Raw genomic sequence first — 13,540 nt, forward strand, 5'->3', positions numbered from 1 at the left:
TGAGACAGAGGAGACCGGGAGGTCCTGAAGAAACAAGTTGATTCAAGGGAGAGTGAACAGGCAAGTGTAGAACGAGGCAGCCTGATTACACTAAGGAACAGAAAGGACAGCCAGCGAGTAGACCAGGCAGGACAAGGGTCCAGGGTAAACCCATAGAGGAGCAGGGGAAGACATGGGAGAATAGCGATGTGCTTCTCATTTGAACCCCACCAGGGCTTGATAAATCTTTTGCTGAGGTGCCATCCTGAAACCTATCCTGGCTGGTTGTCTTCATGGTTTAGGTGTGTTTGATCGTCTGAGAACTGATTGCGGCAAACTGTATGAAAAAAAACAGGCCGCATGCAATCGGTTCTCAGAGGATCAAGCGCACTCACACCAATCCCCCAACCCCAACCCCTCTTCCCTACTTACCTGTTCGCTCGCCACCTGGTTGACTGTAGCCCTGCGGCTTCAGATCCGTCCCTCAAACGCGGGTCAGATCAGACGACGCAGGGTCCCTTTTTCTTTTCTTTTTTTGGTCCCCCACCTCCAATATTGAGGAAGCAGGGAACACCCCTGCAACCCTCAGGGCTAATACATAGTGATCATAGGAGCGGGGGACACCCCCTCAACCCCCGCTCCACATGTTCAGTATGTATAAGCCAATTTGTACATTTTATTCAGTTAAATGGTACAGGCCAAATTCGGTAAAATGTACCATTCGGCCAAATAAAAACTAACAAATGTACTAATACCGTCTTCTCTTGTCTGTCAGAGGACTGCCACACCGAAACTGCTTAGGAGGCAGTATGCAGGAGGACTCTGCAGCATTGGGCTGCCCAAGAGCCATTGGTCTGTGGCAGAAGAATGTTAGCAACCCCATCTAACAGACAGAGGACTGGAAGAAACCCCCTGTTTGACCTGTTTGAGGGGCAACAACAACTTCCGCAAGAAATAAACCTTTGGCTTTGACTTTTCAATTTGTTAAGATTTAAAGGAAATTCTGAGATTTTTGTTTAGCAACTATCACTTGTTTTAAGTTATCATGACACTGCTACATCTTGAGTACTATCCTGGCAATCGTTTGCTTTAGATTTATGTATGAGTGGGTAATAAACAGTGTCTGCCATGGATTGCTTGTTTTAATGACCTGAAGACACATGTGAAGGTCATATGCTTATTTTGTATTAAGGCAAACAAGTGTCTCAGCAATGAGAAATCTTCCAAGAAATCTTCCATATGACAGGGTTCACGAGGAAAGCAAGGGTACAAGTCCCTGCAGAAGTTGGCACACTTTGTACAGGTGCAGAAAACTAAAAGAGGCCATGGCATAGGCCACGGCTGGTGAGGCAGGCTGATGAGATCCCCAGAAGAGAGCACGGCAGAGGTGGTGGACCGATTGAGGAACACGATGGAGAGTGGGTGTGGAGCAATGAAGGGAGAGGAAGCGTCTCCAAATGTCAAGGAGATGCCATGAAACTGCTGTCTCGAAGGGTGATGCAGAATCACTGGAGGACAGATGAGTGCAGCAGGCATCAATATGAGAAGCCGCACTGTAGTCAAGCACAGATATCAGAGGAAAGGACCATCTAGTAGTGAGTTGAGGATCTTCCAGTCAGTCCGTAAAGCAGTGACCCCAAAACACTGGCTCCATGATACACATACTGACTTCATGAACACCCCACCAGATGACAGGGGTGAGTACTCTTAGCTGTACCTGTGTGTGTGAACAATAACAAAGATCTTCAAATCTTAAGCTGCTGACTTTCCTTTCTGAGAACATTGTGCTAAACCGAAATTCGTACACCTACTACGCCCGGCTTACCACTTGGGCATGGCACCTGCACAATGAGCAAGATGATAATGCTGCCGCAGGATGCTCTGGGTGCTGCACTAGGCGAGAGATGCAGGTATGCTTTTTAATCAAACTTTACATCTTTCCCCTAGTATAGAAAGAAGGGGGGGCCATGCATGACCACTTGCACCCGAGTGTACTAGACCCCACTGTGCATTAACATTATCATCTGTTTCCCAGGGGCAGAGGGCGCATTTGTGCGGGTGCAGGCGGCACCTGAAGGGGGTCAGTATAGTAAACGATGTAAGATCAGTGGCAGCAGGTGAATATTTGTTGTGGAGGAGTGTTAACATCTATCATGAATTAGCATGAGCGGATGAACGCTGCAAAGAGGCCCTACGTTATGTAGAGTGTCTCTTTAAACTAATGTGTTGAAATGGTGAATGTTGCAGCACAATTGTCCTCTAGGATAACATGTGAAAAAAACAGTAGATGCAACAAGGAGGGTTGCCTTGAGAGTGGTGGGCATTACTTAAAAGGAGTGGCTGCATGCCCTAAACAATAAATCACGAGACTCTGCAACCATACAATTGCATATCGGTATGGTCTCAGGTGGTCTTGCTTACTGCCGGTCTTCACATTGTAAATAAATATTGCGCTCTCACTCAGTATTTAAACAGTTGAATACATCAGGCTAGTTGTGTTTAAAATGGTGATTGCAGGCAGGAGACCACATACATTAGTATTTAGGTGCTAGTCGGTTCCTGCGTGCAATGTTCCACAGAATTGCGCTCTCCATGTTGTAAAATGTGTGTGCAAATTCCAATATTCAGACAGCATTTACTGTGGATTTCTGTGTAATCCAGCTGCTGGTAAGTGCAGGCGGTAAGTGCAGGTGGATTCGACAGGAAGCCTTTCGTTTTATACCTGCAAGAAAAGCTCACGCAGGCAGGAAACCAGGTGGGTTTCAAGGTAGAGCAGGAATGAGGAGGAGAAAATGTATTTCGCCGCCTGTCTCCCAATCAGCCTGCTTTCGTTTTTTAAAATGCCACAGACTGTGAAAACATTGGCTTTTTTCACCTTTTTTATATGTATTTTACCGCACTGTAGCTTTTAAAATAAGCCAATGTGAGTAAATTACTCTCATTCTGTAAATAAAGGGGCCAAATAACACCTGGCCGCTTTGCACAAAATCGTAGAGCATTTTGGGAACATAAGAGTGACCACAAATGTTTATATTTGAGAAATATATCTGTGATAGTGATTTAAGTTATAACCCTTCTGCGCACATAATGAGCGCTTGGCGTGGTGCTCATTTCCCAACTGTAACCTGTCTGCAAACAATGAGTCATATGTACTTTGGACATCATTCCCGTTCAGGTTCAATCTCGGGCTGTTGCTGTGCTTCCACAGCTTGTACATGGAATGCCCACGCGTGACATGAAAAAGGGTGCGGTGGAATATTTCGGGGGACCAAAGGCTTCTTGTATATTTTGAGGAAGGGAGTGAGTTGCGCGATGTTGTGCTGCACTGCCTGCAGGGCATATATCTGGCCATATTTGCACATAAGTTACATTTGAGACTGCAGTAAAGGTCACAGTGACATGAGTGGAACCCATAATTCCACCAAAAATGGGTCCTGAGTCTGGACCCTTTCATTAACTAACCCTACTGTGTCCATTTGACAGTAAATAGGCGGGGCGGAGCAATCTGTTATTATCACAAAGAACATAAATAAGTGTGTAAGCAGTTGATGAGCCGCTATAAAACAGTCTTTCCAAACAGTTATAGACTGAGAAATGTTCCGAGTGTTTGTATTGTCTTAACAGTTCTATGTGGCCCTTTGCTGCTGCGGATGTTTAATGTGATGTTGCCTAAAATATAAGCCTCTGCTCTTGATTTCTCCTATTGTGTACAGCAAAATGTGTCGATTTGAGCACTAAGCATGCGCACACGTTGCAGACATAAACACAATAGAGTAACATTTAAATGTGTAAGATCAAAGATTTCTGTCTAATAATGTTTGGAAAAAAGGAAAACCTAATTGAACTGAACAAATTGAGTTTGAGGGGCGAGTAATGTGCAATCTGTTAAGAAAAAGTAGCTGCACACTCATGTGTAAATATACAGTACACTGCTTTCTGCCACAGCTTTAGATATAAAGTATTTCAACGAAGAAATAACATTTTGTCAAAACATAAAAAGTAGGATTTTCATTTAAAGATGTACAAATCCTGCCTGATCATTTGAAAATTATAATATTATGTAGTGCCAAAAACGAGAGCATTGTTGTGGAAAATGGAAATGTTATAAATCTTTATGGAATTCTACATTTGTACAACTTTTCTCATTAGGTTGCCAAGTTCATTGGCTCTCCGCCAGGCTATGTCGGGCATGAAGATGGTGGGCAGCTAACCAAGCAGTTGAAGCAGTGCCCAAATGCTGTTGTTTTGTTTGATGAAGTTGACAAAGCCCACCCAGATGTCCTCACTATAATGTTGCAGCTCTTTGATGAAGTAAGTCTTTGTTCTAAGATGTAAAGTTATGTGTTCACCGTTGACATTTACAGCATATTTTCTGTGGCACGTAAGACGTTTGGTATAACAGTATCTTAATTCTAATGCAAGTCTAAATAAGAGCCCTGGTATGAGTTATTCTGAACAGGAACCTGACTACGTATAGAAGTTCTTCTGTATTTTATGTTTTACCAAATTTTGTTCACACGTTGTTTCTTTTTTTTCTACGTGTTCTTCAGAATGTGCAATTGTGTTAGTCAGCACACAGCAATGTCAGTTATACTTGTGTCCTTTAAATACATTGTTGTATATCCTTAAACAGAAGCATTGTTTGTTCTCCTTGGCCTCATGTAGCATTATACATCCACCCTCGCTCTTCACTCCAACACCTGTTGCTTTTACAACAAAGGCCTCCTCTCTTCTGTAACTGGGTTAAGAATGTGCCCGTATTTCCCACAACACATTCCCCAAAGCCTTCCCTTCTGAAACTCGTTCCTATTGTTCACATTTAACACCTATTGGCCCTCATTACAACCTTGGCGGAGGACCATGGTGCTATTAGCACCATGGTCCATGCCGCTAAGGTTACGATTCCGCCATGGTGGATGGCGGAATTACCGCCCCATTCCAAGGTGAGTGGGGCGGTAATTCCCCATTCACCATTTGTCCTTCCCCATTCCCATTTTTGCCCCCATAGGGCATAATGGGAATGGGGAAGGTGCTAATTACGGCACCGTAAATTACGGTGCCGTAATTAGCTCCAAAGTCCCTTTGCGGGTTGGATTTTTAACGCCTGCTAAAAGCAGGCGTTAAAAACCAACCCGCATAGGGACACTTGTAATCAGGCATTAAGGGTTAACGGCGCCGACGGCGCCGTTAAACCCTTAACGCCTGAGTAGTAATGAGGGCCATTGTGTCCAATGTATTGCCTGCTGCGACAATGTCAGCTCCATGACTTGGTCCCAAAGCCAGGAGGTTACTCTGCAGCCCAGGAAAGCCAGCCTCCGACCAAATGGCCAGAGCTGTGATCACCTTGGAGACGGCACATGCTTAGAACTGCAGAGCACTCCTCCAATCCTATGCTTCGACTTGCGTGGTGAGAGCTCCAAACTCAGATGGAGTACAGAAATAAACCTTTACTTCACTGCGCATGCCCACTCCTTCTCTATTGCTTATATTAACAGAGAGGCAGTCCCTTGTGGGCACCATATAGGCTTCAGCAATGCTTGTGCCCAGTCGCCGCTGAGGAAATTTATTATCTGGAGAAAGGTATTATCAATTGACCCTGTTCGAATTTTCTGTGAAGTTGTTGCCCGAATTTGTGGTATGGAGAACCTTGTATGTCAGATGGGTGCCAGCGATAGACACTGAAATATCTGACTACATACACCACAACCATGCACATGGTATAGTCACTCCATTACTTCTCCCTTTTTAGCAAGTGTTTGTGCATAAACTTGCGGTCTATTGTGATAAGTGGATCTTTAGTCATGTTCTTTTTTTTAATACGCCACCTCGAATGAGATGCACAACGGTGAGGTCACAATTTTGCGCAATTGTGCATCTGTTTTTGTGAATTTGCCCCATGGGTATCATTTAAGGATCCCATTGTTAGGTAAATTGAAGGAATGGATCACATAGTCAGGTGGGATACAGCACACAGGATCAGGTAGTGATCTGCTGTCCAGGATGTAGAATGCTATTAAGAGCCCCAACACCTCAAGTAAGTCACATCCTCCTTAATCACGTTCCATAGAACAGATTCTATCCTTTATCTTTCAAGAAAAAAAGTCTGACCAGGACCAAGGATCGTTAATAATACTGCTGTCCAAAAGCCTTCATGATGGATTCTGTTCTTTTAGAAAGGAACTTTCGTTTGGGAACCTGCTTAAAATTTACAGAGCCATCGGGTGTAAGGCAAGTGTCTTCAGGATAGGGAAGATTATCACTAACCAACTGTTATTGATAAAGTAACAGGTGCATGGTTTGACCATCCCTGGGACGAGCCTTGCTCTTGTATCTCTCTAACCCCAGGGAAACATCATTCATCTGCAGAGGTTTAGGTTGACTATGTATTGCTGCCATATATTCTTACGGAATGAGGCCTTTATGCAATTCCACCTTATTGTCTGTTCTCATGTGCTTTGATCCTGATTAGATTGGCGGCTATTGGTTTTTCTGTTTTATAGATAAACGTATTTAAAATGTTAATTTCATTTTGTTATCTAGTTTTACATAAAAGGACCAGGGTGGGAGCACAGCCAAAGAAATGCACTCAAGTTCATAACCTTTCTGAAATGAAAGAATGTTTATCCATTTGAATGGAAAATGTGGTAGGTTTTTTGGCAATGCTATAATTTGTTTTATCCACTAGTTATTCCAGTTTCTGTAGTTTGGCCTCATCCAGAATACACACTACATATTCTTCTGTGTGCAGCAACCTTATATTCGAGATGCTCCTGCTACAGTATATTTTCTCTGTAAAGCAATCCACTGCTCTTTGCAGCTATGGTTAAGCTACCTCAAATATAGATGTAAAATAAAAATATATTCAACATTATACCACGACTATATGCACCTTTCACCTTCTGTGCCTCTTTACGCAGTTTGATTTCTGCCTGCACCCCTTTTTCCCCCACATGCATTGACTGCCACCAGCTGACTCTTTTATGGCAACATAGCCTAGCTCTCTAACCTTTTAGGAAAGCCCTTCAGTTTAGTGTAGCATTAGCTTTAACACTTCTACCCTGCAGCCTCCCTTGACTTACTATCCCCCCTCACCATGCGCTGCTTCAAGTCGGCTTTCCTCCACTCCACCTGTTCTGAGATAATCTAGCCGACTTCTAAATACAAAAGGAGTGTCATTGGAGACGCCACTAACATCTCATAGTAGGACTACTGTTTTAAAAAATATATTTTTATTGATTTTTCGACATAACCATAACAACTTGCAAACCTTAATCATTACAAACATTTCACATTCAATTATAGGTCTTCTACCCTTCCCCCACAACTCCCCCCGCCCCTCCAGGCATACGTCACATTCCATAGTCCGTTTCTTTCCTTACTCATCAGCAACTCTCCTGGCTACTATGTCTTCGTGCCCCAGAGTCTCTGCTGAGTCAGAGACGCCTAATCTGCTATTAATTGACTTCAAGCTTCCAACCCCCATTTCTTGTTCCATGGTCTTACTTATTACCTCCTGCTACACCACTGTCTCAGCATTGGCCCATTTTAACAAGTCTCTCCACCATAACTGCACTGCTGGTCTCATTTGTGCTTTCCATCCCATCGCTATTCTGCATTTTGCCAAATAAATTTATATATATGCTAAATCTCTGAGCTTGCTCACATGTCTAGCCCGTTTTGGTCTTGAAAAGCCCCTAACAGACAGACAATTGGGGATCCAACATCCAGAGTGATCTCTACGTTTGCCAATGTTTGGGCTACCTCTCCCCAAAATCTTCTGATGTCCACGCATGCCCAAAACATATACACCAAATCTGCATTTATCTCCCCACACTTCGGGCATGTCTGTATCTCTGTGTGATTGAACTTGGCTTTTTTGTTCTGGGTCAAATATGCCCTATGGGTCATGTATAATTGGATCTATTTTAGTCGTACATTCTTCGACACCTTTTTGTGATACCCCATGGCTCTATTCCATGTCTCATCCGACACTGGCTCTTGTATATCTTCTTCCCACGTTTTCCTCGTATCTCCTAATTCCCTTTCGACCTTGGACATCAATAGCTCATACATCTGTGAGATTTTGTGTCCCCCTTCCGACACATTGTAAAATGTCTCTATCATCTCATCTGGCAGTAAGGGCATCTCAGTATCTTGCCATCTACGCTTTAGGCTCTGCAAGAGTCGGGAATGTGTGATATGTTGCCCACGATGCATCCCTGTATCTCCCATCAGTTACCCGAAATCCTTGGGTCTCCCCTCCTCCAGCACATCTCCCACTGTTGCTACCCCCATAGGTTCCCAACTCCTCCTCACGTTTAGCCTCACTTGTTCATCTACCCTTTCCAGCACCACTAGCGGGATCTGCAGAGAATATGGTGTTATGTTGCCCGTCAACAGACAGGCCCTGCACCACATTGTGCATCCCAGGCGCAACAGTAAGTGCGCATGAGTCATGTGTGAATCGGGCAGTCATATAACTTCGTTCAGGAAGAATAGAGTAGTTTCCGCTCGTAGAAACCTTGATTCAGGTGTTTGTTCGTCCGACAGCCATTTGGCCACACAGTGCAGTTGGCTAGCCATTAAATATACCTCGAAATTTGGCAGTTTTATTCTCCCTTGCTCGTATAGGTTCTGGAGCTTCCACAATGCTACTCTGCACCTTGAATTGTGATATGATATGTAATTTATAATGCGCTTACTACCCAGAGGATTCTAAGCGCGGACCCAGGGATTGAACCTCTGTTGCTCCATGTCGTCTTGCTTCCAAGGAATGAAAAGATTTTGGATATCGCAAACGGGATATCTGTAAAGTAATGTAGGAGTCTCGGCAGCACCACCATCTTCAGTAATGCTGCGCACCCCATCATGGACAGTGGTAACCTAGTCCAAAGTGATATGCTGTTTTTAATTTTTCTAACCGCTTTCAGTGTGACTTGGGGTCGTGGTATATGTCCACCCTGCCTCTCCATATTCTTTCCTTAAGTAAACCGCTAGTGGCTCCAATGCTAGGATAAAGAGCATCGGGGACCATGGACATCCCTGCCTCGTGCCCTTAATCAGCTGCCACTGCTCTAAGATACTGGAGCCGAGCCTGTTTTGACCTTTGCTATTGGTTCATTGTACAGCAGCTGCACCCATTTAATTTATGTGGGCCCGATACCGAATTTATCCAGGACTGCCAGCAGCCACGGCCATCTAACTGAGTCAAATGCCATTTCTGCATCAAGTGACACTACTGCCAACCTCCTGTGACTCTCGCTGGGTATAACCTATTGTGTGATTTAGTGTCCTCAGGTTGTTTGGAATGTTTCTGTGTGGAACATATCCTGTCTGATCTGGGTGTATGTATAAGCTTATTTATGACCGGTCTGTGCCTCTTTGCCATGACTGCTGTGAGAATCTTCCTATCCTGGTTCAGCTACGAGAGGGGCCTATACGAGCTACATTCCATCTCTGGCTTATTTGGTTTGAGGAGGGGAATAATTATCGACTCTCTCAGGGACCCAGGAATTTACCTATGGCTAGCGCCTCGTTTAACATAGCTAGTAGTGGGGAAAGGATGTCAGCCCTATATTCTTTGTAAAATTTCCCGGGGAGCCCATCTGCTTCTTGGACTTTACTGGTCGGTAGTTCCTTTATCACATTCTCTACTTCTATCGTGATAGGTATCTCTAGGCTGTCCCTCTCCTCTTTATTTAGTTTGAGCAGACTGATCTCAGTCAATGCCTCTTGTATATCCACTTCCTCCCCCACCGTGGTTTCCTTATACGTGTCTGTGTAATAATCATAAAAACACCTGTTCACCTCTTCTTGGGTCTCCTGCAACTTTCCGTCCATCCCCTTCACTGCTCTAACTGTCTGCTGTGTGGTCTAACTTTTATATAACCAGGCAAACAGCCTTGCCGGCTTGTCACCCTCTGCATGTTGTGTCTCAATGCATTTCTTGTAGCTCAATTTACCTAACTTTTCCCAGAGTTCCTTATATTCCTGTTGTAGGTGAGGCACTACCTGAGCTTCTTCTAGGGATCTCTTCCCTCTTTGCATTATAGTTTCTAGTTTACTTTCTGTTTTTTTGTAGATCCCTCCAAATAACATCTTGCAACCCTTTCAACTTAGCTATAGCCGCTCCTCGCACCACTAGTTTGAAGTCTCCCACAAAGTACCGGCTGGGTTTACGCTGCCAGTGTTGTACTCAAAATATTATTTCACTTCGGTTCTCAGATGTTCTCTAAACCGTGAAACCGTGAACTCACACGATGTTTCTTCCCCTATGAACACATAGTCTAACCTTGTGTATAGGTTCTGCGGGGCGGCATAGTGTAAGTATACTCGGTCTTGTGGGTACATTGTTCTCCATACATCAGCCAACTTAAATGTGCTCAACAGCGTCTTTAAAGCCTTAGCTGAGGGGGTTGGATGTGCAAGTTTATCATCTGATCTAGCTCTAGTCGGGTCTAGCGTACAGTTAAAATCCCCTCCCCATATCAACGCACAATCCCAATGTGGACTAATCTTGGTATATTACGATCTGAAATAAACTGCAATATCCCGATTCGGGGCATACATATTACTAATGCATATTTATTTATTTTCCACCAATCCCCAAACTATTACCATCCTACCGACATTTGTCTAGGAAGGTCTGAAGGTTCTTGAATGGGACTGTCGGTGCCACCCAGATTAGTACCCCTCTAGCATACGCCGAGTATGTTGAACCCAGGGTCACCCCCCTCCGTTTCCGTGCTAGTGTGTCTTGTTTATCTTTAGTCAGATGTGTTACCTGCAGGAGCGCTATATCTATTTTCTGGCGTCTCAAATATGTCATAACCCGATTCCTTTTAATATAACTGTTCAAACCTCTCACATTCCAGGTTGCTATTTTGAGCTCCCCCATATTCTCGGGTCGCTTCCCCTTCCCTCGTGCCCTTGGCACCTCCCCCCTTTTCCCACTGTGCGGATCTGTAGGCCAACTTCCGTTTAACGACCCAAACTCTGTGCGCCCTCCCACCTCCCCAACCATTCCCAATATTTGCCCAGCTCCAAATCTGGAGCTCAGACATCTCGCTCCTTTTGTGGCCCAATGCGGTAGTCGGAGTGTGTCAGGAAGATATCGAACTACTAGCATCCCAACTATTCTTAACTAATGTGGGGGATAGTGTGATTTCTAGCGCTGCTTAAACTAAGCAACACCTGTGCTTCCTGCATTTAGCTAACATTGAGAAAAGCATTTATCTTCCAGCTTAAACGCTCATGTCGGATCATTATATTCTGCCCCCAAGCGACTCAAGAGTACATTATTCACGCAATGCAGATTCACTTATCGTTTCCACTTTCCCTCTGGTCTTGTTTCTCCATCGGCATATTCAAAGTATCCATCTATTTATTCACATCCTCAGGGGTCTCGAAAAAAACAGCCCGGTCTTTATGTAGTACCTTCATCTTCGCCGGATACAGCAACATGTATTTCAGATTGGCGGCGCATAACCGCCTCTTGACTGCCCTATAGTTCATCCTTTGTTTTTTTTACCAAAAAAGTGTAATCCGGGTATGCTGAGATGGACGCTGATGCTCGGCTGATCGTCCCCCCTTTTTTGGAAGAGTTTCAGGATTCTCTCCCTGTCCTTGTAATTCAGAATCTTGACAATTATCGGCCAGGACGGGGCTCCTGGCGACGGCTCCCTTGTCAGAGCTCTATGCGCTCTTTCTAAGTGTAAACCCCTGGGTGAGTGCTCCAGCTCCTATTTCCTGCAATAACATGTCTTCGATGTAGTTTGTCGGGTTCAGACCTTCTTCGCACTCTGGGAGCCCCACTATCTGTACATTATTACTCTGTGCCCAACCTTCCGCCTCTTCTGCTCTGTTTTCAAGATTCCGCACTTATTGTTTCAGGATGGACACTTCCTGGGAATTTGCATTGCAGCTGTTTGTAATTGCCTTCACCTCTTTCTCTAGCACTCCTGTGCGTTCTGTTAATGCTCTGACATCTTGCCTCAGGAGGTTCACATCAATACTAATTGCATTGATCTTGAATTCCAGCGTCGCCTTCAGCTCTGCTATGGCTTCCAGTATTTGATGGTCAATTCGCCCTGGTGCATCTCCTTCATGTGCCTCTTGCGATGTTGTCTTTCCGCTATCCATACTTTGTGCAGCTTTGGCAAATGCGTCCATCTACACCTGCTGCTTCCCTTTGCTCTTATTTGACTAATGTCATTGTTGTGCTCCCTTTTTCTATAGCGCTCACTTCTGCACAGGGCCACGTGGTGCAGTCACTAGTCTATTGCTGTGCTATGTTAGGGGGTGGTTTTCGTGACGCTCTAGCAGTACGTTTTGTATTTATTTGCCCCTGCGCCTCTCCTTTTCTCAGGTGTCTTCCCCCAACTTCCTTTGCGTTTGGAGACCTTTGTATTGGCTTATATTCCTCGTGTTCCACACCTCCTCTTTTTGTCCATGTGCTCCCCTGTGGGTACTTCTTGGCTTGACGGTGGTCTTTCGTTCTCTTTAGTCCTCTACAATTTACTGGTCACAGCCCTTCCTCTGTGCTCCCTTCCGTTCTGATTTTACAATTACAGTGCAGTCCAAACTGACCAGGCGGTTACTCCTCTTCCATACTTGTCACTGCTTACCGTTTCAACCTGTGCCCTAGCACTGACTGGTTTGTGCTCTTACCAGACCTTTGCCAGCCTGCTCCAGGGGTGTCGGGGTGTCAGTGTTACGCCAACTGTGTTAAATTCACACAACCTTTACTGTAGGCCTGCCATACGTCTTCCAGGCTACTGTCTGCTCCAGCACCATGGAAAATCAACGTCCCCCCGTTTTACTTCTCACCTGCAGTCTGGGTGCTGCAGGTATGTGAAACAGCTGGGGGCCCTTCGGGTATCAGTCTGGTCTATGCTGCTGGGCCCTTCAGGGCTCCGTGCTCCAGAGCCTGTCCTGTGGCATCCGTGATTGTAATGGTACCAGATGCAGCCTCCTGATTGTCGCAGGCCTTAAGTGCCTTTCGAGCTCCACGCTGATTCAGCTACTTCCCCTTACGCCAGTTCCTGAGAGCACATTCTCTCTGTCTTTTACAGGAACATATGGGCTGGCTTTATTTCTCACATCGATTATTTAGTCATTTCCTGCAGCCCCTTCTTCACATTGGCTGGGCCTCCGTCTTACTCCAGAATCCCCTCTGCCATGTGCCCTGAGTTAGTTGTTAGGTTGTGATCTGCCCCCTGTCCATTATGTGTGTATGCTTTGGTCTAGTTCAGAGTGTTGTTGTGGAATGTTTGGACAGGACCTTGCAGGAGTGTTCCACTGTGCATGAGGGTTCTAAGAAAAGCAATTGGGACCTGGAACTTAATGGACCAGGGGGCCGGTGGATGTCTCTCTCTGCCTATGTAATTTACTTACTGCCCTTATGTACTTACCTGAACCTTGAACCCAGTAAAGGCTTATGAAACCCATGTACGGCTCCACCTGTATGTTTTGACTCTAAAGCATAAACTTAACATTAGTCCAAGTTTTCTTCTCTACTCCCTGCTTGCCGTAATCCGGAGACTGTGTCCCTTATGCGCTC

The 13,540-nt window shown here is 45.0% G+C and overlaps 1 protein-coding gene across 1 annotated transcript in view; it reads left to right on the forward strand.

Annotated features, from left to right (window-relative positions):
• Window positions 1-13,540, forward strand: part of CLPB (ClpB family mitochondrial disaggregase) — a 1,931,888-nt gene that overhangs the window by 1,669,818 nt on the left and 248,530 nt on the right. The window contains exon 11 of the mRNA XM_069640284.1: window positions 4,129-4,290. Coding sequence (XP_069496385.1) covers window positions 4,129-4,290 — 162 coding nt within the window. The remainder of the gene's footprint in view (window positions 1-4,128; window positions 4,291-13,540) is intronic.

This window comes from Ambystoma mexicanum, chromosome 7q, assembly GCF_040938575.1.
Source record: "Ambystoma mexicanum isolate Mex_15411 chromosome 7q, UKY_AmexF1_1, whole genome shotgun sequence".
Classification (NCBI taxonomy): domain Eukaryota; kingdom Metazoa; phylum Chordata; class Amphibia; order Caudata; family Ambystomatidae; genus Ambystoma; species Ambystoma mexicanum.